This window comes from Lates calcarifer, linkage group LG9 (genome assembly GCF_001640805.2).
Source record: "Lates calcarifer isolate ASB-BC8 linkage group LG9, TLL_Latcal_v3, whole genome shotgun sequence".
Taxonomy (NCBI): domain Eukaryota; kingdom Metazoa; phylum Chordata; class Actinopteri; family Centropomidae; genus Lates; species Lates calcarifer.
The window spans coordinates 18,732,051-18,760,031 of record NC_066841.1 but is presented as its reverse complement, the minus strand read 5'-3'; the positions used below and the strand labels follow the sequence as shown (position 1 = coordinate 18,760,031).

At 40.8% G+C, this 27,981-nt stretch overlaps 2 protein-coding genes across 3 annotated transcripts in view; both read left to right on the top strand.

The window, feature by feature from the left end:
• The window catches only part of LOC108873800 (3-hydroxy-3-methylglutaryl-coenzyme A reductase), a 336,264-nt gene that overhangs the window by 54,576 nt on the left and 253,707 nt on the right, over positions 1-27,981 (top strand). The window lies entirely within an intron of this gene.
• LOC108873785 (synaptic vesicle glycoprotein 2C-like) overlaps positions 1-27,981 on the top strand; it is a 36,244-nt gene that overhangs the window by 2,602 nt on the left and 5,661 nt on the right. The window contains 8 exon segments of the mRNA XM_018662122.2: positions 6,057-6,986; positions 15,796-15,976; positions 18,856-19,007; positions 23,943-24,076; positions 24,671-24,760; positions 24,853-24,963; positions 25,056-25,144; positions 26,522-26,686. Of these exon segments, the coding sequence (XP_018517638.1) occupies positions 6,380-6,986; positions 15,796-15,976; positions 18,856-19,007; positions 23,943-24,076; positions 24,671-24,760; positions 24,853-24,963; positions 25,056-25,144; positions 26,522-26,686 (1,529 nt within the window). The 5' untranslated portion in view covers positions 6,057-6,379.

Here is a 27,981-nt window from a genome sequence, read left to right as displayed (position 1 = left end):
GTTTTACGTCTTCAAAGCTATGCCCATGATCTCACAGATGTGTGCAGTCAACCTGGGATGACAAAATATTTTTTCCACAGATTGTGTGAAGACAATCAAGGTTAGCCTGTGCAGCAACTCTCTCTAAGTAGGCTTTCAAACTGGAAACAACTATACCTTTAAAAGAATGCAACAGGCTGTCAGGTACCAGTAAAAAGATGAAATGTCAGGCAGAGATCTAAGAGTTTGTAGGTTTATCAGACTATCATGGTACAATCATGACATAAACAATAGAAATAAATCATTTTGTCACAAATGAGCAAACAGGAATGTGCACTTCATTGTATTTGAATGGCCAACACAATGACTTGCTGGATTGACAAAAGTTGGGCCAGGTTCAGATTTTTTTTTTTGACGGACGAGCCCACTGTGTCCACCAAGTGGCCTCGTATCATTGAATAAAGGAGGTGCATCTTTTCACGCTGCATTTTTTTTCTGTAGTTGTTAAGATCTTTGTCTTGTATCAGGTGTTTGCTGAGCTGCACATATCTCACCTGAACAATAATTCTATGTTGGTGTGTGCTTAGAAATCTCAAAGACCAAAGAAAAGGTGTTCAATTACACGAAACAAGGAAAAAAATTCAAAGAAAGAGAGGAAGAAGAGAGAGAGGAATGACCTGCTCTTCTGTATTAAGGTATTTGACTCATTCCCAAGCAGATTTAATAAAATCACAAACTCAGGTCAACGTTTAAGAAATTAACAAACATCTCTCTTGGTTTTACAGTCTTATAAATTAAGGGCTTGCTTTGACAGCCATAAATGTTCTCCATTTGACTGTGACTTGCACTGCATATTCAGCTGCATCATGGCATGGGCTTTATTTCTGTCAAAACCTAAACCTCACTTGTGTAGCATCTGCAGATCTTGGCGTGTAGCTTCATTCACACGATGTGCATTAGCAAACGCTCACTGCAGCCATCTGTGGGCACTGCAGAAAGCCTGTAGGGCTCTGCACACACTTGCATTTACATATTGTACCAACCAGTATGTCGCATGCAGATACAGGATCTTATCTGTCTGACTTGCATGTTCTGAATTGTTCATCTTACTGTTCTTCACTTAAAACACACATTTATTTTGTTTGTTCTGAGAAAGGTTTTTCGGGGGAGTACAATAATGTCCTGCAGAAAACATTTCCTCCATTTTCTCCTGCACAGTATGAGTTTATCTACCAAGGTCCCAGAGTATACACCTGCAGAGTGTATGCGTGTGTGCGCACATGCATCTACTGTATGCGTGCGCGTGCGTGTGTTTCCCTGTGTGCGTTTGCGTGAGTGATTAATGAACGTAGCTGGATGGCGTCAGTGGGCCATGACAGCACGACTGCGAGGAAATCATTTCTTCTCTCTCCGTGGACTGCTGATTCAGAGCTCGCAGGAATTTTGCTGATTGCTAAAATCACATCATAAGGGTGCTGTTATAATAACCCCAATCACAGCATCACAGCAGAAGGCGAGGGGTGTCGCCATCAAAAAGGGAATAAAAGCGGCCATTAATGATATTAGCTGATATTAGAGAGGCCAAGGTTGTGGGTTGAAATGTGGCGACTTCTCGTATAAACATATGTGATTCCTTACATCAGCAGCATGCGGTGCGTGAAAACGGCGTATAGGTTGCTTCAAAGAACAGGACATTTGGACTAGACTTTTAAGAATTATCTCTGCAGCTCAAACTGCATTGAAAGACTTCTAAATGTCAGTATTAATGACCATTTGCATAAGGAAGAGAACGGTTAGCCTATCGTGAATAATGAAATGTCAACTGGAAGAGGGATAACTTTCATATTCTGCATTGCCATCAAGACGATGACTTTGAAATTCTTGCCCGCACTCGGATGAGAGAGACGAGAGGATGGAGAAAGAGAGCGCGCGAAGAAGGACAGAAGGAAGAAGCGAGGGGGAGATTGACAGTCATAGAGAGGGGAAACCACAGATCAGCATGGAGGAGGTGAATTGAGACCAGGGATTATACACAGACCTGGCTGCCTGTTATGCACCATTATTCATTTCCCCTCTATTATCAAAGGTTCTCTTGGTTTTGCAGTGCAGTCACTTGATTGGTCTATTTTCTTCTTGGCCATTTGGTGCAGAAACTCTCAGAGCATATCATGAGGTTTATCACAGACTTCGACCTTTAGTCTCAGACGTCAGACACTCTGCTGGAGGAGCTGCGTTGCTGGAAATGAGTTCGGGGAAGTTTACAAAGATGAGTGTGCTTACATTCTGAGAAAATGTCTTTTCCACTAATACGCTGTTGAGATGTTTTTAAGCAGTATAAAAAGTACATCTAAACCTTTAGATAGGGGTAGAGCGTCACTTTGTGTTACATGCTGCATCTTATAACATCCCTTTTAAACCATATATTTCAACAGTTCTTTATAGCTAAACAACAAAATACATGAATTGTCAGTGCCTTCCGAAATCACCCATGTGATCCTTACAGTGATGCTGATGATGGTGATGTGAGTGTTAATAAAAATCAGGAAACAGCTAGCCCGACTCTGTCCAGAGTTACAAAATTGTATCCCATCACTTTACCTAAAATCTTTGGACAAAGCCAGGCTAGCTGTCTCCCACCCTGCTTTCAGTCTTTATGCTAGGCTAATCATCTCATGGCTCTATCTCGATACTTAATGTACAGATAATTTATGAGAGTGGTATCGATCTTCTCGTCTCACTCTTGGCAAGAAAGGAAACAGGCATACTTTCCCAAAGTCATTCTGACAAATGACACTCTCTTTCACTTGCTCTTGCCCTTTTAGTACAATTTGGGGAATTTTAAAAATAGCTATGAAGCTACATTTTACCAAAAATATTGTGTTTCAAAACTGCTCACTTATTCCTTCAAGTTGCAACCACACCGACAAGTTATGTTGTACAACATGATGTAGTGTAAACCCAACAAGCCATAGGAATTTGAGTTATTGTTCTGAAACCACAGGATGGTGAGATTTTGCCGGTCAGCTTGGTGCTTAGTCGCATCAATGGCCAGAGGCAGTTACTGTCTCATCATCTGGCCGCGCACAAAGTTAGTTAGAACACATTTCCTACTTCATTTCATTGCTGCATTGCACCAAAATCTCTTGGGCTGCTTTACGTCGCTGTGAAACCCCGGGCACTTATGTTCAAATGACAGATCCCAACTCATGTTTTATCTAATCCCGCAGAGCAAAGGTGAGCAGAAACACCATACATCAACCTGCCACCATCTATTTGGGCACTAACCCAGTCTCTACACCTCAGTGTACGCTTTCTGCTCCAGGGACCGCAGATACAAATAGAGCATGCTAGCATATTAAGCCTAATGTAGAAAAGATTATTTCTTTTTATTTGCTGTTTGGACATGTGTTTGTCATGTGGCAAACATATGGACACTATACTAGTGAGTATTTCAAGGCCTGTTTATAGTCATTTTTCTGTGTTGGCTAATTGAAACCATAAAGAACTATGCTGAGGATGTCAGTCTTCTGTATATGAATCATTTCACAGATGATATCATTAGTGTTTCAGGCTGTCTGGCAGTGGTGGTAGTGTTTTTGATTAGCAGATGTTAGTGACTGCTGTTCCTCCTGAGGTTAACGTTGAAGTTAATAAGATGATTTCATTTAGTAGTAAACACATAATGCAACATTTGTTTAGCATTGTTACTACAAAATGAACTTAATTAATGATTTAAAATTAGCTAACATATATTGATACCAGATATTAAGCAAAGAAGATGCAGATATTAGATGAATGTTTTCCAGTCAAATGGAAGCTGTGAAAATGCTACTTCACATGTGTTTTGCATGTGCAGTATATTTGTACTTGTGCTGTTTGTACTCTGTAATTGCCATGTCAATAACAGTGTTGCTAAAGGGCTTTGGAGTGTAATGTGAGGGCCCAAAGCTTTCCAGTGTTTGTCCTGCGGCAGGCTTTGGGCCTGGTGACTGCTGGCTGCAGTGAGGCAGACAGACGGCTCGGGCTTGATGCGGTGACAGGCCTTCTGAGAGGCCATGCCAGCGCCGCAGTTGAGAGAGCCCCAAGGGGAGTCAGACGTACGGGCTGACATGTATTCTGAGCCTAGAAACATGAACCAGAGATAAATAAGCGCCGACAGAAAACATGGCCGGCCAAATATCCAAGAATGCAATTTTTCCGAGTGCATGATACTAAAGAATAAATGATGACGGGTATGAATAATGTTTATCTAATTCAATACACAAATGTGCCCTGAATCTAAAAAAAGTATTTGTGTTATACCAAGGCTGTCCTCCCTTAAAAGAATGACCCTATAGGCTACAAGCAAGCAGCTTATTACAACCCATAGTCATGTTATGACAGGAGCAGGTTATGTTATATAAAGAGCAACAAAGTCCATGTAAGAAGGAGATCGGAGGGTGGATGGGTTAACAAAATACAGGTTTTTGAGACAGAAGGCTGCTGTTCATTTCCCATTCCTAACTGACAGTCATCATTTTTGTTTCTTTTAGCCACGACTAGCTATCATTGTAACCATGATGATGATGTAACCCAAACCATGATCTTTCCCTAAACCTAACTAACTGTCTCCTTGCCCTGGCTACATGTGCTTAAACTTGTAATAACAGATTTTTTCTTGCCTGTTGGGGTTGGTGGTATCAAGCTGTCAACACTACACTGACATATTGTCACCTCATGAAGTTGTTCAACTCATTAGAAAACACCTGCCAGTTTAAACATTCAGCAGATCCAGCATACAATCTTTTTTTTTTTTTTTTTAAAGCTTTTTTCAATGAAAACAAGTGGCTGCTCTGATGACGCATTTTATCACCTTTTGCAAGGCCAGTGCAGTCAGATAGCATGAAGTACTGGCTGTGTTGTGCAGGTTGAGGGGAGTCACCGTGACTTTTGTCAGACTGCTGCTGTCTTTTTCCGCACAGTGCAGAGATGTTTCATGCCCTGAGAGGTCGTCGGTGATGTGTAGCCGCTGACTCTCCTGTGTGGTCCCATACAGTGACGACGACAAACAGTTCTTTTATCTAACCGACTGACTGTCTACACTCCATTCCTCACGGTGTTTCAATCCCAGGGGTTCATTTATCACAGTCCACGATTAGACCTACCATTGTCATGTCATCAGCAAGCTAATAAAGTGCAAATACAGCGCATCAGTGGGCTGAATACAAATCACTGGAAGACCCCGTATCACAGTTTGTGTGTGCCACAGTCCTGAAAGTACTCCAGAAACACTCCAAGGACGTCAGTTGCAATTTAATGGAACTCTGTTAGCTCAAAAGGTTAGCTGACAACAACAGACTTATCACCATTACACTACATCACTTTTTTGCAATCAATCACATTTGTTTGGACTTTTTCTTATTTTCATTCCAACTGTGTTATTGATGGGCTTGTTAAAAGGTTTTTCTCTGTATAATTCAGAACAAGCCAAAGCCCAAAGCAAACTGCAAGTTTTGTTGTTTTGTCCACAAATGGTGCTCATACTCGTACTTTTTGTTGACAGAATCAAAGATGTGCTGATTCAACTATAGTTTGTGTCCCTTATGAATTAAATTGCATTATATTCGGGTGTCTGTAATATTTTTTCCATACCTGTTTATGTTAATGGGTTTTGAATTATTGGATTTTGAAGATAACGAAACACATTTGTGGTCTTGCTATTTAAATAGAGCTGTCACCCTTCGTGGGATATGATGCAAATGTGTGGTTGTTATAGGCAACTGATTTTTTTTTCATATTACAATAAAAATATCAAAGACTGAAATCATCAGATCATTTACAGTCTGAAAACACTCAGTGACAATGCACAGTTTGTTCTCAATTAATGGTTTTCTTTTTCTTTTCCCCTCTTAGTAATGCTTTTCACTTCAATAGTAGACTGCAGTTTGTATCAGCTTCAGTGGGAAGTGTGGCTCTCTCAGTGCTGAAATGTTCTTTTTGAAGTTCTTTTCAGTGTGCCAAGAAATACTGCAGTCAAGTGTTTGTGACAGACAGCTTTTAATCAAGCTAAATGTGCTTTTCTCTTTCTGTCCCCACAGGCTGATGGTCTCTTCTACTGAGCTCTGACAGGATTGAGGATCTCTCCAATTTGAGATCAACTGTCTCCATTTCAACATTGTCTGGCTACTCCCATCCAATGGAATCAGACATCATTACTTAATCATTAGAGTCCTGGCAGCTGAGCGGCTTTTCAGCACTAATAAACTGCCTTAAGTCTCGCTCTGTCTGGGGATATAAAACCAGAAAGAAACTTAGAAAAAAAAAAAAACACAGGTAGCTTGGGTTGGGTTGCACCCAGTGGAGGAAAAGCTCAGGAGAATTGAGTTAAAAGACTTTTAGTGCCAGCTATCCCCGTGCCAAGATGGATGAAACGCAGAACAACAGGACTTCCTTGGTCAAAGGTGCCAAGGACATCGCTAAAGAAGCCAAGAGGCAAGCTGCCAAAAATTTCAGCAAAGCTGTTGATCGTGCCTCAGATGAATACTCAGCTCATCGCAGCTACAACCGTTTCCAGAACGAGGATGAAGAGGAGAACAACTACAATACTTACACTCAGCAAGATGGTCACTATGCTGACAATGCAGCAAATGACGAGGACGGGGCCTCTAGTGACGCCACGGAAGGCCACGACGATGAAGATGAGATCTACGAGGGGGAGTACCAAGGCGTGCCTGCCTACAATGACGGGAAGCCGCGGGACGGTCAGGTGGCTCTGGGCCAGCCGGTGTCTGACAGCCTAAAGAGCCGTAAGGAGCTGGAAAACGAGAGACAGGCGGATGAGGAGGAGCTGGCCCAGCAGTACGAGCTGATCATGCAGGAGTGCGGCCATGGGAGATTCCAGTGGCAGCTGTTCTTTGTGCTCGGGCTTGCGCTCATGTCAGACGGCGTGGAGGTGTTCGTAGTGGGCTTTGTCCTACCCAGCGCTGAGACGGACATGTGTGTCCCCAACTCTGGTGCCGGATGGCTTGGTAAGGATCTGCAATACAATGGATTAAGTCATAAATGAAGTATTCACACTTTGCCAAGTTGTTTGTATTCTCACACAGATACATTACAAACACTACTGTGTCTCAGCTATTGGGACTAACAGGGAATGACATATGTGAACATGGTCATAAAATACAGAAGCATAAAGAGCAACTTAACATCCCTTGAAAATCCTGTATTTCCTGGCATCCAGTGGTTGAACTTGTCACCTTGGTTCAACGGTGCAGGAGAGAACTCCACAAGTTTTCCACATTAAAAGCTGTTTATAGGTCTAAGGTGTCTAAACTGTTATGGCCCCAGAAGAGCAGTGAGACGTCTGATAAATTGACTCAAGTGATATAACTTGAGGCAATGTCATTGGGTCTGAAGACTACGTGTTTGAAAATCTGGAGATTATTACTTTTTCTTTGTCCATTGTGAGTTCAACAGTGTAATGGAAGTGCAGTGCCACATCAGTTGAGTACTCTTTTATAAAAAGCATCTGACCTGAGAGGATCAAATTTACAGGACAACCCTCAGCTTAATGGATTACAGAGTACTTTAAGTGACAACCAAACACAACATGATGTAAAACAGTAGTGTCCGTGCTCAGTGGTGGAAAGAGGAAGCAGAGTTAGAGTTTGTATATTGATTTACTGAGTGGAAGCTTAAAGCACTTCACTTCTTCCGACATGTTCTGAGGCTGGATGCAAACTATCTGAGGTCTAGATTCATTGCCAAGAATAGTGCGGCTGTCACACTGTCAGGAGCCTGAATATCTAATGGAGAAGTGACAGTGAGAAATCCTGACTTTGGAAAGGTACAGTGTGACATCTGAAATTCATCTGGCACTGCTTGCAGAAGCCATGAATTTAGCTGAATACTTTATAGGCAGAGAAATGGATTCCAATTGATGCAGATCAATGGAAGTAAAATATATTGCGTACACAGACTGGAAGAAATATTTGGCTGTTAATGGAATTAGCATCCCTGTTAACAACCACTCATGACCTGTGCTGTTTATAACATGCAGGGTTGTGGAAAGCAGTGGTGGATGACAGCTGTAATATCATTGCTTTAGGAGCTGCAAGCAGGTTGTCATGGCACCAGGTATTTGGATACATGAGTAGGAGGTGTGTTAAGCTAGATGGATCTCTCCCACACTAGGGAAAAGTTGTGTTTGTCTACCGCTGGTGTGTCTGTGTGTGAATGGACGTTGTGATTTGGCTTCATTATTTCTCCGGCTATGATCAAAAATAGCTGCATAGCACTGACCATTTTCTCAATATATCATGTTAAATAAAAGCATTAGTCACCTGTCATTCCAATCCAAAGATTAAAAGAATATGATAGTGTGGTTTTATAACCAGAAAGTGAGCGCTAACCTTATTTGTCTCAGGGAGCAGGATGGTTTATTATTCACACAGATTTCACCCATATTCTGACTCATCTCTCAGTGGGAGACAGGAGGGAGAGAATAGAAGGAATGAGTCATTTTACCAACTCACACACACACACACACACACACACACAACAAAAATAAAGGATGTGTGTATAAGCTCACTGGTGGAAGCATGAACCTTATACAATAAAACTGATTGGTGTTTTACCACAGTTTCTCTGTGAAGGTCAGTGACTCTTTAAGTCAGTAAGAGCCTCTTCAGTGGACAAGCAAATAATCCAGAGATCATCCTCCACCATCATAATTTGTTTGCAGCACAATATTTAGCTCAAATTATACTGCATGTTGAGCACTAAGTGGTTTATTAGCATCATTTCAGTGAGTGCATATTTAATTCTTATTACATTATTCTTTGTTACAAATAACTGAAGTACAGTATACGTGCACAGAAACAACGTTATAGAGAAACATCATAACAGCCATCCTGACTGTGTAATTCCAGAGTATCTTAAGTAGCAGACTGGTAGATGAGGTTTGTTAAGGCTTTCTGTACGCTCCATCAACAACTTACACAAAAATAGATATTGATTAAATGGAAAAGGGTTTTCCAGCCGTTTGAAGCCAAGTGAAGAACCTCTTAGGTCAGGACAGCAAACTTCAGAGACGAGAAAACAGAGGAGCACATTAATTATTTGTATCCTAAGTATTTATATGGAAACTGGTGCTGGAACAATACTCATTAAAGTCATTAAAATGTTTTCTTTAAGGCATTAAAGATGCTCAAATAGTGGAGGGTTAGTGAAGGTTTCAGGGCCAGTACAGACTGGATTTAAGGCTTGAGTGTTTCCTTGGAAGGCATTCACAATGCTATATGTACACACAAACATGGAGGAAGTAATTGTGTGAATAATAGAAAAAAGGAGGTCATTGCTTACTTTCACTTTTTACCTTCAGAAAGTTACAAACATTTTCAGACACAAACTCCATTTCAGATGCTGTTAGACCAGTGTACTGATTTAAACAGTATTAAACAGTAGTTAAAAAGTGGATACTTTATAATAAACAATGAAAGCATTTCTGTTAATAATTTTAAATAAAGATGCAAACTGGAAATGGGAATTTATCTGAACATCTTCATTTATCATCAGTATCCATTGTTTATATGAGACTGTTCTTTTCTTTATAGTAACCACAGTAAAAAGTTTATTTAAATTCAGTCATCCAGTGAACTCGAAAATTCTGTTGTTTCTCTCCTAATTGTCACGAATCACCTTTTTGAAGCAGTGTGCTAGCTGACCATAAGCTAAGCATATTTAATAACTACAAAATACGATTCACTGCACCAATAAATAAAGCAACCAATTTAACATAAAGTGTTACAACACATAATACACAACACAGAATCAAAGTTTTCAAAGGTGCCTTACTGCAGCTAAAATGCTGCAACATGATACCTTTACATTTACATTTTTATTGTGTCCAGAGCTTTTCAATTTGCTCCAAAATAACTTATTCATTGATTCATTAGCATTAAACTACGGTAGAATACAGGGCCTATTACCCAGAATGGTTCTCCCTTTACTATAATATGAAAGGTGACATGCTATCCAGATATGGGATGTTCCTTTTTTTTCCCTCCCTGCTCTTGTCTGTCCTCTCTGTTACCCTCATGCTGTAATCCTTCTCTTACACCCTCTCTGTGTCTCATAGCCATGCAGGCGATCTGAAGATATGGGCTGGAGTTAATCTCTGCAGCATTGTGCTTCACTGCAGTTTAGCTATGGTAGACTGGCTCACGTACCTCCCCAGAGAAAGAGAGGGAGAGGGAGAGCACTGCCTTCATACACTTCCTATCAATGCCCTCCCCTCCCTTTTTTCTCTTCCACCACATATGGCTTTAATTTGTCTGCGGGTGTTCTCCTGCACCACAGTTGGCATTTTGAGGATGTTTGGTGAAATGCGTTAAGCTGTGCTGTAGGTGTAGCACACAGTCAAAACCTCAAGGAGTGCATCTGCGTCAGGGTCCGTCTGGAGGAGCTTTGCGTAACTGATGCCGGTCGTTTTGCTTTGAGCGCTGTGGTTACTTTATGTGTATACAATCACAAACACCATCGACAGCTGAAGTAAATCAACACACGGCAGTGATAAATAGGCCCCGCTACAGCCTGAGATTGGTTAATTAAAAAATCCAGGGACAACAACATTAGCGACTATCTCTTCAATTCCCAGTCTTTCTCTCTTTCTTCTTCACATCAAAGCACCACCACAGGATCCATTCACCTATTCACTGTCCACGCAAAGAGGTCGCAATTCAATGAGGCTTCACCCTAAAACCTGTGTGATTGAGCCATTGTGTGTTTCTTAGTGTGGAGTATTGATCTGAGTGGGCGACATGAACACGGAGCAGGATTAATGTTGCACTGTTCCCCCTGTTAGTAGTACTCTGTTAGTTAGTAGAGAATATATGAAACACATAAGCATCTTTAAAGTAACGTCTTTGAAAAAGATAGATAATACACACTTTATGATTTATGAATAACACAATATTTTAATTCCATGTTCAGGTCATGTTGTGAGTATGAGCAATTGAACGGGAAATCATATTCACATGAGCCTATGTAATTATAAATACAATACAGAGAATTTCTGACTGCGACAGAATTCGGCAGAAGTATCAGCAACATAAATGCAATATGGAAGCAACCTGAATGCTCCAACCTTGACATAGACAGTAAAGATGTTGAGCAGTGAGAAAACCCGTCATAAATCAACCCCCATTTGAAAGAATTTCAAATATAATTCTGGTTTTGTCTGCAAGTTCCCATTTTGAAATTCATGACACTGAAGGCCACTTAAAATATTTTGTCACTAAAATTCCTCCAGCTATGAGTAACAGCCTAATCCACAATGTAAGAAAGAATGGATGATATCCATTCACCAAAAATTAGCTTTTTTCCCTTTATTTATTTATTTATTTATTTATTTTTATTTTTTTACCACATTTTCTCACAAAAAATAATGTTTCTGCTGCAAATCAGAGGAGGGATTGTATCCAGTCCTCATTCTGCAGTTCAACCCAAAAATTCTGACTGATCCTGAATGCCTGCTGAAAACTGATCCTGATCTGCTGACTGGAGTGAACAATTAATAATTTCTGCCTCTATGGATAGGTTTTTTTTGTGACTATGTATGTAGATCAGTTGACTGAACTTAAAAGAAACAGAAGTGCTGAGCAAACTCCACTGTTGCGAGAACAAATCAGCAGGTGTTGATGTAATTAATACCTGAGGAATGTACTTTTTTTTTTCCGGAGGTCTACTCTTCCCTCCTTCCCTGCCTCCCTCTCCTCCGCTCTCAGTCCCTGCTGTAACCCACCTGTCAATCACACACAGTCCTCTGGGAAACCCCTCATCTGCTCAAATCCTGACGCGCTCACTTCATGTCCTGAATGTTCCCACTGAGGAATTTAGCGCTGACTGCTGTCTGTCTGCCTGCGCTCTCCTCTCATCCATGCCAGGACACTGCATGGTGGTGAGGAGTGAAAAAAAAAAAAAAACAGAGGTGTCAAGAGAGAATAACACTTACACATGAGCACTAATTACTTCTGGAGACAATTTAAGAGATAGCTGAAATAATCATAATCCCTCTAGATGCAGAGAAACGGTGCACGGTGTACCGTTAAAAAGAGCAGAGACACTGTCTGCGGGGAGCTTTTGCTTCAGAAAAAGATTAGCACTACAGTTCAGGTGGGCTCAGTACAACTTTACTGAGACTGACTAGGGTATGGCATCAAACCACAGTGTTTCTGCTAAGTATATATGCATATATACATGTGTATATGTGAACTAACTAACTAAGAAAATGTTCTACTGCAAAAGAAGTGTCAACAAATGGAATCTGATTTGTGGTGCTCACATGAAAAACAGCTAGAAGCTGTAACCAGTCACTCTGGGTAATCCACACACGGTTAGCAGTTTTCTTCTGAACTACTTTGTACTGATGAAATTGTCTGCGGCAGAGGCAGATTTCTCAAAACCTAATCGCATGAAACAAAAGATTTCTGGAAGGGTCGACACAACTAGACCTGAGTGGGAAAAAATGTTTCTGTTAGGGATGGCAATGTGGTTTCTCAATTTGGTCCAGACAGCTCAACAACTGCTGAATAGATTGCCATGAAATTTTGTGCAAACATTTGTGGTCCACAGAAGATAAATAGTCCTATTCAGTCCCCTGACTTTTGATCAAGTGCCTGTCATGTATCCTGTGAAATATCTCAACATGTACCTGGTGGACTGGCACACAGCATTGCACATATCCTGTGTAGACACCGATGGAAACTGTCACTGCTGCTGTGGTGCTTTCATGTCCTTCAGCTGGAGCTTGAAAATCAAAGATACCATTATCTTCAGATTTCAGATTAGTGATATCATCATGTGGCTTTGTTAAAAGACTCTTTTGAGTGCAATGATATATAGTGAAAGACGTTTGATACTTTTTACGTTTCATTAAAGCCATATAGAATCATGTTGCATACTGCAGCATAGACTTAGCTTGGCCTGATGTTACTCAGGCTATTTAGCGTGTTTCCCTCATAAGGCCAAACACTTTAACACAGCTACCATCCCTGTGCTCCTCTGTTTTTAAGTGACCCTTGCTAATTTACATGAAAGCCCTGCAGTCCTAAGGCAAGTGGAGGTTATAACATCTGACCTGAGTTTGAACCCTGTAGAATCACATCCCGTCTCGAAAGATCCATGCTGCGTCTCAGATGTCCCATCACCACCATCGCCCTCCCCCTTTATTAGAGATACCAACCCAGTGTGAGGGGAGTCATAAAACAAATGAGCTGAAGCTCCCAGATAGCATCTTCTTCAGTACATGCGTTCAGATTCATTGTTTGTGTGCAGCTACACCAATCATAAGATGTCACCAGTTTGTGCAGACTGCAACGGTGTTGATATTCAGCTTGATATTTGTAAGCTAGTGGTAGTGTAACTCGCTCTTTACATCCTGCTGCTTATAGGAGAGCCCTCTCTGCAGTAGATAGATCCAGTAGCTGTCACCTGTAATGAATCACTAGCTCTCAGCATTATGTCTGCGCAGCTTGATAAGACCCTCTACTTTCAGTGTATCTGTCCCATCACCTCAAACACAGTGAGGGAGAAAAATAAGAAAGAGGAAGAAAAAAAAAAGAGAGGGCCTCCTTTCCTCTGCGTTTCTTTCTGGCCGCTGCCTCGTCAAACAATCGCATCTCCCCCCTTCCACACGCATTAGCATTTTTATTAGCACGTAGAGAGTAAAGTGGATTATTTACTGGCCTGACAACCCCCACCCTTCTCCACCCACCCCCCTTCCTTTATGCGGCATGTTCCTGGGGACAGGAAGAGAAATGACCCCGACTTCCTGCGGACAAGCAGCAGCTAGAGACAAATGCCTGGTCTTTAAAAGCAGGGCTGCGAGGTCAACCACTGCTCTGGTTCCACCCACAGTCACTTTAAGAAATATCAGTTAACAGAGTCATTTCCATCAAATAGAATTAAACTGGAGTCAAATCTTGATTATCCCACAAGAAATATTTGCTTTACAGACTAGTTACTAAAGACACATCAAATTAAGATGTTAGATGTTGGTCAGTAGATAAATGAAATGCAAGCACACATCTCCCTTTCAAAATAAAGCCACATTGTGCACATGAAGAGTTCTAACAGCAGCTGTTGTAACTTAATCCTTTTACACTTTTAGCTGTATCATGTGGTATCAAAATGTTTATTATCAGATATTGATTCTGCCTGCCATGCACTGTGGAGTTCATCCAAACTCAGACATATCGACTTTCATAAATAGAAGTAGGAAATGGAAAACCGTACCTTCAGTCCAGTCAAAACACAGTGGAGTTGATCTGCAGTGTTGTGGCCTCCCAGTCTTGTATGTTGTAGTGCTCCAAGCCAAACTCGACTAATCGATCTCAACTCTATTTATAGAGACTTACATTTTATGTGACCTCTCTGTGTTCTGTCGATAGCTGGGAAATAACAGAACCAATTTCAGTCTGAGTTCTGTTACTTCACAGATGCAGTTGGAAAACACCACTTAATACTTCAGCTGATGTCGAGCAGATGTGTGTGTATTTGTGTGCAGCTTTATATGTGTCCAATACCAATGCAATAATAGACCACTGATATCTGCACTGTCACCAGGTATCAGAGCAGAACAGAACAGAACAACAAAAATGTTCATGCTGAAAATGGTGAAATGTCTTTTGTGAATGGATGTTTAGCTGTAGAATTGACAGAGTGCCTGTACTTCAACTATGCCACATTAGCTTTACTTTGGAGAAATGTAGATATTTGGAGGAAACTGTCACCGTGAAACTTGTCTCCAACGCCTGCATTGAAATTAAGTCAAATCTAGAATTGTCAAATACAGAATGCAGCTAAAGAGCCAGATGGAGCTGATGGAGACCACAACAGAGCTAAAAGGAGTGTTGCATGTCTGCTGGATGTATAAAAAAGGCATCTGTTTGCTTAGGTGTTCACCATATCAACTTAAAAAAATGAATAGAATATCAGAATAAAATCAAATAATCCGAAAAGAATCAGAATGAAAACATGGCTGCAAAAAGAAATGGTTTGTGTTATTTGACCATGTTGGAAGGCAGAATATTGGAGGATGGGGTGAAAAACCTGCTGTCAGAGAGAGGGGTGAGACATGATAATAGTAACAGTGCATACTCCTTTAGACAGTCTTTCCAGAAAGGCATTCACAGCATTACACTATTGTGTGATATGAGGTGCAATCAACAAGTTCAGAGACTGCACCTATAACAAGCAAAAAGATTCCAGTCCTCCTGCTACTCTTGGAATACGCTCTTGAATTCCTGGTCCGTAAGCTAATGAACCAGGACTGGACATCGTCCTGGAGACTGCAGGAGTGCAAAGTCTGCTATTTGGTCTCCGGGTTGTAGCCATATGGTCAACTCTTGTCACCAGTGATCATCCTTGTTTTGTGACCACAAAAACACATTGTAGCATAGGTCCATATCACGCAATGTAACGCTGGACACTGAGTCACAAAAATTATTGCAACAGGAACAATCTTGGAACTTTCTGATCGCACCGTGTAAGGGCAAGATCTTTGTAACAATTTAGATACAGTGTCACCATTACACAGTTTACTCTAAAGTGTAAATGTCTCACTCAGTTACAGTTCATTAATAATAAAATATGAGGGATCTTTGTTAAAAATGTTTGTTTCATATTTTGTGTTCATGTCAAAAATGAATATTGGTTCTCTGACATTTCACTCTGCAATTCTACTAACGAACATTTGACTCCAGCTTTTTGACTCCATTTGAGCATTTGCTTTTTTTTTAAAGCACTGTCTCTCCCTCCCTGCCTTGCTTTGTACAGGTAGCATTGTGTATCTGGGGATGATGTTTGGAGCCTTTTTTTGGGGCGGCCTGTCCGACAAGGTGGGCCGTAAACAGTGCCTGCTGATATCCATGTCTGTCAACGGTTTCTTCGCCTTCCTCTCCTCCTTTGTTCAAGGCTACAGCATGTTCCTCTTCTGCCGCATGGTGTCTGGCTTTGGGTGAGTCCACTTAACACTTTCCTTTTTTCTCTTGTCCTCCCTTGAACATTTTCCTACTTTACATCCCATCATCCTCTGAGGACTTTCCCTTCTCCAGCCTGATCTGTCCTCCCACCGGTAACTCAGCTGTCTCCCCTCCTTCAAAGTCTAAGCACATGACAAGGGGTTATTCTAACTGCTTGGCACTAGCCCATCCTCATCCCCTGAGTGGGGGGGAGAAGGAACAAAGCAGAACAGGAATGCTTGCAGAAATGAGCTGAACACAGTAAATGAACATCTGGTGGTTAGCGCTGGTGTGGTCTGCTTGGCCGCCCACATCCTTGATAAATGACACGCCCTCCCTTATCAGTAATCTGACATCCATGTTCATACAGTATATGACTTACAGAGGTCACCTCTGGTTCAGAGGTCAGGCTACTAATGTAAATATAAAATAAATTATATGAAACAGGCATAATTATGGGACAAAGAAATTTGTAATTTGACCAGTGTTGATTACTTAAACCAGTGTAGGTCTATGATGAGCCTCAGATTATAATAGTAAGATAAAAATGTAAATAAAATATGGAGCTGTTTCTGTGGCTGGTTCAAAATCATAACCTCTACTAGGGGGACTGTCAAAACCAAGACGTATGAAAATGTTGTTTTCATGCTGCTGTACTGGAGATGCATAAAATGTTTTGTGTGTCTAATATTATTCTCCATATTATCCATTAAAGACCACCAGTCCAGCCTGTTTCCAATACACCCAGTTTAATCACTCTGTTCTGAGCTTTACCTGATGTGCACTCAGCTCATTTGTGTTTAATTACAGTTGTGTAAGCAACCAGTAAGACTCTCATTGTACCTTAGTTTGAAAAAACCTTCTCCTACCTTAATGGCTTTGCTTTAAATTTTTAATTAGTAGCTGTAGCTTTTATTTCATTACTTACTTCTCAATCTGTATGAAGATGTGGATAAAAGAGATTTAGGGTGTACCTTTGAGAATATGTGACGTTTTTGCTCCAAACAGATGTATACTGTTTGGAGCTGGGGTGGTATTTGTGACAGTGTAACAGATTTCTCAAGGAATGCTGGGTCTTCCATTCTTTTTTTTTTTTTTTTTTAACAACCTCAGTCTGGGAGAAATACGATCCAGCACTGAGTGTTGTTGCCAGATTGACTTAGATTCCGCTTGTTCCATTAAGATTTCCCTTACCTCATTAACTGTGCCACCATGAGCTGTCCCAAAAAAATAGGAAAGGCAAAAAAGGATATTCAAAGTGCCACTCTACCAAATCACACATTCAATTTCAGGCACCTTAAGAAGATAAGTATATGGGGATAAATTGAAATTAAGGATATGTGACTATAAATCCATTCTTAAAATATGTGTAGTTTACCCCCCCCTCCTCTTTTTCTCTCTCTCTATACAGTATTATGTGGTCATAAATATCTTCTTTGAGCAGGTTAAAGGCAAAAATGGATGATGCCATGGAAACAGATCATTCAGCCTCTGTGGTGTCCTCAGCAAGCTGATACAACAATAGTTCAGCTATGGCACAGCCACCAAGACAGAACAAGTTGTACAAAAACAAATTAAATTTGAAAGAAACAATTCATCATTTTTGGATATATACTTATTCGCTTTTTAGACCAACACCACTCTCATGTCACTCCATTAAATATGAGGCTTTACTTTTCTACTAAACATATGAGATACAATGTGTTAATTAGTGAGCTTTTAAGAGGTGCTGGTAGTTGGATTTTGTGACCTTTGGCTAAGCTAACCATTCCCCTTGCTTTCAGTCTTCATGCTAAGTTAAGCTCTAGCTTAATGTTTAGCATACAAGACATCCCATCTAACTATTGGTCAAAGTAAGGAATTAAGGAAAAACATCTTGTATTTTTCTGATTGTGACATTGTAAAACTGTGACACCACCCCTGAACAATGTCACGTTATGATGTACATGTACATATTACATATGTACATATGTAATAAGAAATGAATAAATAAAACATCAAGAGCCCCTTCAGATGAACAGGAACAAATGTGTAATGACAAAAACAGCAAACACAGAGAGCGACCTCAGCTTCACACTTCACACGCAACATTTTTTGGAATTTGCCACTCGGTTGTTTTCCATCTTGACATTGCTTTTTGCTGAATTCACTAATCTTTCAAATAGTTTGCCATTTGGTTTGTCTCTTCTGTTTTTCTTTCTTTTTTTTCTTCTTGTGGAACTGCGAAACAAACCAGGGAGAGTCACAGCCGACACAGATGGGCTCCTGCTGACTCTGCTGACACCTCACTGATGGTCCAGTTCAGCACAGATACACATCTCATAAACAGAATGATGTGATATTATGTCACTGTATTAGTATGGGTCGATGTTGTATATGAGGCATTTTCACTATAATGAAAACATTTATTCTGTAACCTCTGATTCTGTGCAATAATGTAACAAGGAAGTTTGAGGAAAAGCAAAAGTGAAGATGCATCAAAGATTAAATTACACACTTGTAATATCCTGTGTGTCACAGTATGGTGCTTTTTCATTTTCTTTGGTCAGTAGACAACAACATGGCCGCCTTGAAGAAATTTTAAGTTGCAATGGGCAGTGTTGATGCTTCCCGGTGATCCTGTTGCTCTTTGATGGTGAAAAGTCTAATATCTCCAAAGGCTAATTGCATTATTAAGTTGTATGTTTGTCTTATTTTTTCAACAGTGAGTTTGTATAATTCCCATGTGCATTCATGTCACAGTGAGAAATCTCCAAACTCCTTTACAAATGATTTTATGTAACCATAAATCTTTTTTTTTTTTTTTTGTTTTGTTTTGCATAATCAAAATGCTGGTTACTGAAACATAGTTAATTACAACAAACTATATTTGCAGGATTGGTGGAGCAGTACCAATAGTATTCTCGTACTTTGCGGAGGTACTGGCTCGGGAGAAGAGAGGAGAGCATCTGAGCTGGCTCTGCATGTTTTGGATGATCGGAGGAATTTATGCCTCAGCCATGGCCTGGGCCATCATCCCACACTACGGTGAGTGACGGCTCTGACCTGATGTACTGGTCGTAACAATACCACACTGAGGTGAGCACCAAACTCTGGAGACTGGGTCACAGGTTTTTGTCAATAACAGGAAGAAAGCACTTTTCAAAACCAGTATCACAAGATAGTAGCAACAGAATAAGCAACAAAATGAGACTAAAACAATTACAACAAACTGACTGAAAGAAAACCATGAGGTAAAAATGAGTTCTGAGTGGAGGTCCACAGCAGAGCAGAAGCTCAGATAGAAAACAGCAGTATGTTACGGCCTGTGTGGCTCGATTGAAATAAATAGATGAATAAGATACTGAATGAAAGAAAGGGCTGCTTTTTTTCCACACATGGCTCACGGTGGTCTTAAAAGAACTGAAGTAGTATGGTCACTCCTCTTGTAGCACATTACACAAAGAGGTCAAGATCAGGGTTAATTTGTCACAGTGTGTACTACTCACCCAGTCGAAACACCTGTTCAGTGACTGTGGTTCTGGAGGAGTTTTGTCAAGTCTGAGAAAATAACTCAAAAGATGAAGTGTTGTATTGACTTGGGCTTTGAGACTACCTATTTATAATCCAAAGCTGTTAGAAAACCAGAGGTAAGGAGTCTGAGAGACATGGGAGTTCACAGCACAGGGAGGGTCCAGTGAAAGACACTATTGACCTGCATTATGGAGAGTGTAGAATTCAGTTTTTTGGAGCTTGACCCATACTAGAGACTAAAAGGCTGAGATAATTAAACTCTGCGGTGTGGATTTTGACCATTCTGTTACAATCTGTATAGTTTGAGTCACCCAACTTTTTAAGTAAGTGTAATACTAAATCACTGGAGTAGCCCTATAAAAGCCAGGCTGCTGCATTTTGTATTAGTCTGCCAGCCTGCTGAGACGGGAATAAAATGCATTACAATAATCAAGTGAGGAGGAGATAAAAGCATGGATGACATTCTCTCGATAAGCGAATGGGTGGAATGACCTGATCTTGGTTATACACCTCAGCTGAATGAGGCTACATTACTGTATTCAACTGAGCATCAAATAAAATCATCAAATCTATCTATCTATCTAGAAATTTTGTAGTGTAAAGTAAGGGCAAAATGACATAATGCAGATCTGCTTTCAGCTCAGACGACCCAGGTACCAAACTGGAGAAGCTTCTCACTGTCAGGAATCATTGCATCACTAGTTTAAACACCACTAGGAATAGAGAAGGCAATAAAGCTTGACATTGCAGTACGCTTCTGCTCTCAATGATGCTCCCTGCTGTAAGTGAAGCACATACTGTACATCACAACATGATACAGAAACATGCAGGGAGCACTGCGAAAAAAATTCCCCGCTCCCGAGGCTTAATTTAGAAATCAAGACCCTCTGGGGGTAGCGCACAAACACAAACCAGGTGGCAAGTGTAGGTGGAGGCTCCGACAATGGCAGCGGAAGGAAAAGCAACAAAGCATATGCCAGCCTGCTTGGTGGATGTGCGCATGAAGGCCTTTTACAGCAAACTGGTCACAAAACCAGTAAAATGAGAAACACAGGGGTGTGGCAGGAAAGTGGCAGCTGACACAGCAAAGAAGGACGAAATGTTCAGCCGGAGCGACGCTGCATAATCAGTGTTTGTGTTAACTTTGTGGACTTTTATGTGACGGTGTTTGAGGCAGTAAAAAAAAAAAGCAAAAGGCCAGCTGATATAACAAATCTCATAAACTATAGCCAGGGAGAGCCAGGAGGATAACAGAGAGAGGGGAGGAGGTGTGTGTCAGAGGATAAGAACAAAATGAGCGAAATGAAATCAATCTGGTGTGGAGGGGTGTGGACGAGGAAAGAAGAGCAGAGAAAGAGATTAGGAGGACAAGGGGGAAGGAGAGGTGGAGAGTGCACTTGATTTATGTGGCTTGTGTCAGGGATAATCGAAAGGTGAGGGGATACAGCAGCGGGCTAAAGGGGGGCGGAGAGAGAAAACAAAGAGAAAGGGACAAGGCGAAAGAGCGTTAAAGGAAAGGAAGGGAGAAGAGATGAGCAAAGAAGAAGGGTTTTTTTTTAATTTTCAATGCCATGTTGGACTCTGGTCATCAGGACAATGTATCTGCCAGGGACAATTCTCTGAGTGTGTGACTCTATAATGGGTAGGCACCAGGTTGATTAAGTACCTCGACCAAGTGCTGTTCTTATCTAGAATAAAGTCACAAGACCAATACAAACTCCACTACAACATGTAAAGGAAACTATCTGAGGAAGTGTAAACTTCTTCAGTCTGGTCACGAATCAAGACCCTTAAAGAAAGCATCACTATGTGCACAAAAAAAAAAAAAAAAAAAAAAAACATCTGGTCGGAGACAGAATCTGACGCAGTGGCTTTATTTGAGACAATTTCCAGAAAACCTACTGTATAGAGAAGATATTCCTCAATCAAAAATACACTGAATTGGTATTACCGAAGAAAATACTGATATTAATTAAGAAACAACCTTATAAAAGAAATGAGGTCAAAACAGATGAAACTCAAATTATGTGATCAGGGTGATTATGGATGTAGAATGGAATCAGATGTGTGAGACATGATGTACATCCACATTATTATGAAGGGAATTCAAGATGGAAGAACTTAACTCGCTTTTTCATAACACCCGAAATAAAAAGTAGGCAACTTGGTGCACAATGGCAATGTTAGAGGTTGTGTGGAAGCATTCGTGTTTATTCACATTAATTACAACACATTTTCAACTCTTTCCTTAGGGACTATTATCTTTGGTAGGGCAGTCCCAGTGAATACTGTTCCTACCCTTTAACTATGATGCCAAATAGTATTGATATAAATTATTACTTCTTTTTTTTTTGGATTGCCTTCAATAATTACAGACAAACTCTAGAATAAGAATTTATTGTCTTTAATGTGTTAAGATGCTGGTAAGCACGTGGAGACACACGTTTGTATTTCTATTGTACAAAAGATATAATTTGCCGTCTTAAGGCTCTGTGTCTCTCCTCACAAACTTTATCTGTGTGTGTGTGTGTGTGAGAGAGTGCAGACAGAGGCTCATAATTGAGGTCAATTGATTAGACGCCACTGTTTTAACACATTTTGTCTCCAAGAAGCAGTGGTGTGTGGGTAATAGGTTCCGCCGCAGTGCTCTTTGCATTGACTGGTGGACAAAGGCCAGATAACTCTTTGTGTGTGTGTGTGTGTGTGTGTGTGTGTCTGTACGTGTGTCATTTTGTCTTTTTTTGAGAATGTGATAGAGTAAAGGAATTCTAAAAAAAGGAAACTGTGCGGCCTCTTTAGATGAGCTTTACATGTTGTGTGTGTGTGTGTGTGTGTGTGTGTGTGTGTGTGTCGCAGTGTAAGATGTTAAGAGTTTGTCTGTCTCTCTGTGTGAGTGTGTGTGTTCATGCACGTGCAGTCCCTTAAAATATGTGTCACAGCATTGAACGATAGCCAAGGACAGTGTGTTTGTCTGTTTGTATATGTGCGTGTGGTGTGTATGTGTGTGAGCGTGTGCTGCATATGTGTGTCTCTGCCGTGCTCACTTACTGTAGAGTAGGGACATAAATCTTGCTGAGTATCTGAATCAGTCAGCCATCCCCTCCAGTCCATTATAGCTATAATCCCCCTAATGAGGTTTGTACTGGTACAGGCTGGAGCAGCCCCACAGGCCACACACACACACACACACACACACACACACACACACACACACACACATTCCTACCCTACCAACAGTAGACTGTTGGATTATGCCAACCAAGCGTGAACTACTCTTTCTAGTTATTTTGAAAACAAAACAGAAATGCAAAAGTGCCTTTGTAATTTTCTGTAAAAATGTCAAGAGGAGACCTGTCTGCCTGTGGTGGAACTGTCAGTGTGTCTCCAGATGTATATAGTACAAGTAGGAACCAGAAGCTGCCAATAAACTGTTGCAACATGGAGGTGGAAGAGCTTTGTGTGTGTGTGCGGTGTGTACTGCCGCTAATACTAACTGACTCTTCTGTTACGTCAGTACAAACACTTAGCATAGCAACACACTCATACATTTTGCCAAATTCATAAGGAAGCAAATGTGGGTCACGTCCTTCAGAGGACCTGTAGGTTCCAAATGTAACAAACTATTGGAGCTAAACTTATAATTCCCTGTAATGCTGATTTCAAGCACACAAACAGTGGAGTGGTATTTTCATTTTTCTGCTTCAAATTAAAAATGTTTACTTGTAGTTGATGACCACATAAACACAAACAATTGGTAAAACATAATGTGGTCAAAAAAATATTTCCTAGCAATCAGTGTGCAAAACACATGCACATCTATCTTATTCAGGACAACAATATGGAACTCTTCCTTGAGAGGCAGAAGTCGCAAATGACATTTCCTGACTTTACAAGTTGACGAGGGATTGAGGAATTAATTAATACTGCACTAAACAAAAGAGAACAATGACTTGTGGCTTTTGGAAAGGCCATATTGGGCACCTATAGAAATGCAGACTTAACCCCTGAGTGGAAACAGCACTTACCTCTCAGCGTCTCTCTCCATGGTGCTGAAAGGTTCAAACTCAAGCTTCACATTCAGACCAATGCACCCCAGAGCAGCTTCACAGATCGCCCCAGCAGCCGCTTCAAAGTGAAGATCTTGGAATTAAGGGTGATGTATCTCAGATACCAAAGAGTGTGCAGTGACAGTAGGGAAGTACCTGGCCTGTAGCCTAATTCATTTCATCAGCATGTGTCAGGGAAACTGCATGTATGTTTGTAACAGAGTGAAACATAAAACTTACAGTGCCTCCAACCCAAAAAGAAGAAATGAATAAAAACAGATTGAAACTACAGAAGCTATAAATGAGTTTTTGTGCATTTGTGTCATTCAAGTTTGATTCTACAGCCTGATCCTGTACCACATCATTTCTGACTGCATGTGTTTCCTGCTGCTTCTTTGTGCAGGCTGGAGTTTCAGCATGGGTTCAGCCTACCAGTTCCACAGCTGGAGAGTGTTTGTGGTGGTGTGTGCACTGCCGTGTGTGTCTGCAGTGGTCGCTCTCACTTTTATGCCTGAAAGCCCCCGCTTCTACCTGGAGGTAAGAGAGGACAGTATATTGTGGTTCTGGCAGCGCTGTCATTTCTCTTAATGTCAGTTATAATGATGCTTATGGATATGGGAGAACTTCATGGAAATTTTGATGCTAGTAGAGTTATCACTGAGGCATTTGTTTTCTTTATGTGAGAAAATAAATGTGGTATATTACATCTTTGCTTTGAGATAAGATAAGATAAGATAATCCTTTATTAGTCCCACAGTGGGGAAATTTACAATGCAGAGTTTTTCAAACTGTTCTCAAATTCCCAGGGTGACATGGGAGAGAGATGAAAGGGGGCATGGAGGGAGAGATGTAAGACAAGGTGAAAGGGACAGGTACACCACCAGAGCCCTAACTCAGTCAAATCTAAACATCCACACATGACACACATATATTTTAGTTCAGTGTGACTTTTAGTCAAGACTGTGTCACATATCGAAAACTCTTGAGCACATGTAGAAGCTTAACCTGCGTGATGGTATAATCAGAATATCCCCAGGGGGAAAAAAACGGACCAAGTCCAGCCACTTGGGAATGAAAGGTGAGGTTCTAATGTGTTTGCATATGTACGCATGCATATGTTCTGTCTCCCAGACGGGCAAACATGACGAGGCGTGGATGGTGCTCAAACACATCCATGACACCAACATGCGTGCCCGCGGAGAGCCGGAGAGAGTCTTCACTGTGAGTACACCCCCCCCTGTCTCTACACATTGCAACTTTTCCTGCTGCTGCAGTGCCAACAGCAGGTGACAGATCAGTGTCTCCCCCTGCAGGTGAACAGGATAAAAATCCCCAAACAGCTGGACGAGCTGGTGGAGATGCAGAATGAGTCAGCCAACCCCGTGCTCAAGGTCCTCTTCAAGATCAAGGCTGAGCTCAGAGGAGTATGATACTGTTTTTTCTTTGCTCGGTTTGTTTTATACCTTCTCTGTCTAAAAATTTAAACCATTTAAAAATCGTTTCCCTTTTCTAATAGATCTGGTTGACTTTTATGAGATGTTTCAACTACCCAGTGAAAGACAACACTATGAAACTGGCTGCAGTCTGGTTTACACTGTCTTTTGGGTAAGAAATTTCCTGCAGTCTTTGACATCACCTCCAGCTCTACTTCTACACTTCTCTATGTTACTATTGTGCATTTCCGTCATGTTGAGTGACGCTATATCTTGCCCTGGGTGATACTTAGCTGCGTCAGCACTGCTTTCCTGCTTAATAACAGATTTTAAATGAAGTTCTCAGCACCGAGGCAGATGCTCTCTTACTCATATCCTCTTGATGAATGTTGACAGGTTAGATTAGAAAGAAAGAACCTATTTTAGAGAAGGTGCTGTTTTTTTTTCTGTGGGCTGCTTTAATGAACTACAGTACATACATGTTGGAAATTTTCAGCCCTGAGGAAAGTCTTCTAAAATTCAATAGAGACAAAGGTAAGCTGTGTTATACAACTAAAAATAGTGTAGTCTGTTCTATCCTGGTTTCATTTTCTGGTAAACCATCTCTTAATGACCAACTTCCCAGCTCAGAAATACGAACAAACAAGCTGCACCTCTGACACCACCTTGCCCCTTTCTCCCCTGGAGGTACTGTATACCACAGCCAATGAGCAGATGTGCCATTTCTCTGACCTGACCACGTTTTTATGTGGACCTACACACATGCACAGACATTTAAAGACAGAGAAATGTTTAGCATTTAGCTGCTTTGTTACCAGAATTAATTAGGATGATGCAAATGGAGTCGCAAAGTTAGTGGTGCTGCAACAAACGTTTTGAAACTCAATGAATTACAAATCCACCGCAGGGAAGCAAAGACTGCAAACTTTTTCCCCACCATAAACTTTATGTTGTACTGATATGAATATGAGAATATTTGGGAAAAGGCAGGGTTTTTGTTTGTGTGTCGAAAACAGACAGTCTTCAAAAAAAAAAAAAAAAAAAAATGCCTGGTCACACTAGAAGGCAGTAGACGGTAATCCTCTGTAGCTGGCAGCTGGCAGCTAACCGCTAACGTGCTAGCTCAGCTGGCTAGCACGTTCCACAGACCACCAGGTCTTAGAGAGATAATGTGATCAGTCACATTATCTCTCTAAGCTTCTTTCTGTTCTCTGTGTACTGGACCACTTACTCCCCTGTGCTGTGTTGTTCAGCACTACTCCATTTAATTCAATAAAGAAGGAAGATAAAGCTTTTTGAGCTAACCAGCTTTGCAAAGGACAGTTAGGAAGCTTGGTTGCTAGTGGAGCAATTTAACACGCTGATATTCTAAATAATACATTACAAATACAATAACAAAACAAGCAGTTAATTACAACAGCAAATATAGCACTTCACACAAAGGCGATAAATTCATAGTGACCAGTGCCAGAGTGAGCTGAGTCAGCGTGGTCTGTGTCTGTGACCACATGTAACACACTTTACTACAGAAGTTATTTGCTGTGTCCAGGTACTACGGGTTATCTGTGTGGTTCCCGGATGTCATCAAGCACCTTCAGGCTGATGAGTACGCCTCCAGAGTCAAGATTCACAACAATGAACGCATTGAAGACTTCACCTTCAACTTCACTCTGGAAAACCAGATCCACAGAAACTCTGTCTTTCTAAATGACAGGTAAAAAACAAAATCTGGATGCAAACTAACCTCTGTTTGGATTGAAATATTTTACTGTACCCAGGCTTTCTTAATGATTCTTATTTAAGAAATATTTAAGCCCAGTTGCAATGAAACACCATTTGATCCAAACCTAAAGCTGCTTGTCCCGTTGTGGGATAGCAGTACTATTTGTCATTCCCGCAAACAACACACCACTGCTGGTAATATTAATCCTGCCTCCTTTATCTCCCTCACCAACAGGAAATTAAAAGACTTATCTCTCTCTCTCTCTTTCTCTCTCTCTCTCTCTCTCTCTCTCTCTCTCACCCATACACACACATCTCTTCCCTCTCATCCTGGTTATGATTCTCACTTACACAAAGGCCACAGAGGAGATGCATCGATGTTCCTGTTTTTGTTCTTTTCCATCGTCACCAGAGACCAGAATGCACGTTTATTAAGAGATTAAATCAAGACCAGTATCATGATACTGTGTACAGCAGCAAGCAACAGATACATAGATCAGTAACAGACTGGCAAGCCCCATCATATTAGACATGCTAAAGGAAGGACATGCTGGTCTTTCCTTTAGCAATGGTGGAGCTACTCTTACTTTTTACTTACAAATAAGTACGGAATGGCCCCCTTTTCATAATTATTATGTTATTGTACTATTATTATCACTGAGACATTAACATGCAAGAAGCATTTTAAAGTTGCAGATAGTCAAGTTGCAACTAATTAATTCATTGGCTGAACGTTCTACATAGCAGCAGAAGTTGAATCAATAACAATGCATCATATTTGGAAGAACGTGATTTGTTTTCTTTGTAAAATCTTTATCTGTAAAGTAACTGGTAACTACAGCTGTCGGATAAGTGTGGTGGAGTAAGAAGTATAATATTTACCTCTGAACTGTAGTGAAGCACAATCATAGAGTAGCGTATCTTGGAAATACTCAAGTAAAGTACTTCCTCTAAGTTCCTCTAATTTGTACTGAAGTCCAGTACAAATTTTAGCAATAGCTACCTTAGTTTTTGGCTGGACTACAACAGCAAGGCTAGCCTTAGAGACGTGAATGTCAATGACTGACTGACTGGCTGAGTGATGAAGATTAAGTCACACCACTGAGTGTTGGAGTTTCTCCAGTGGCCATTGCTCTTTCAAAATGAATTGGCGCAAACAGTTTCTATTACATTAACAGGGCCAAAAAAAAAAAAATCAGTCATTGTAGTCAAAATCGCATTGCCACAATTCAGCAGAATGTAGTAGAGTCTATTTGGAGAAGAGGAGATTTAAAGTTATTTTGGAAA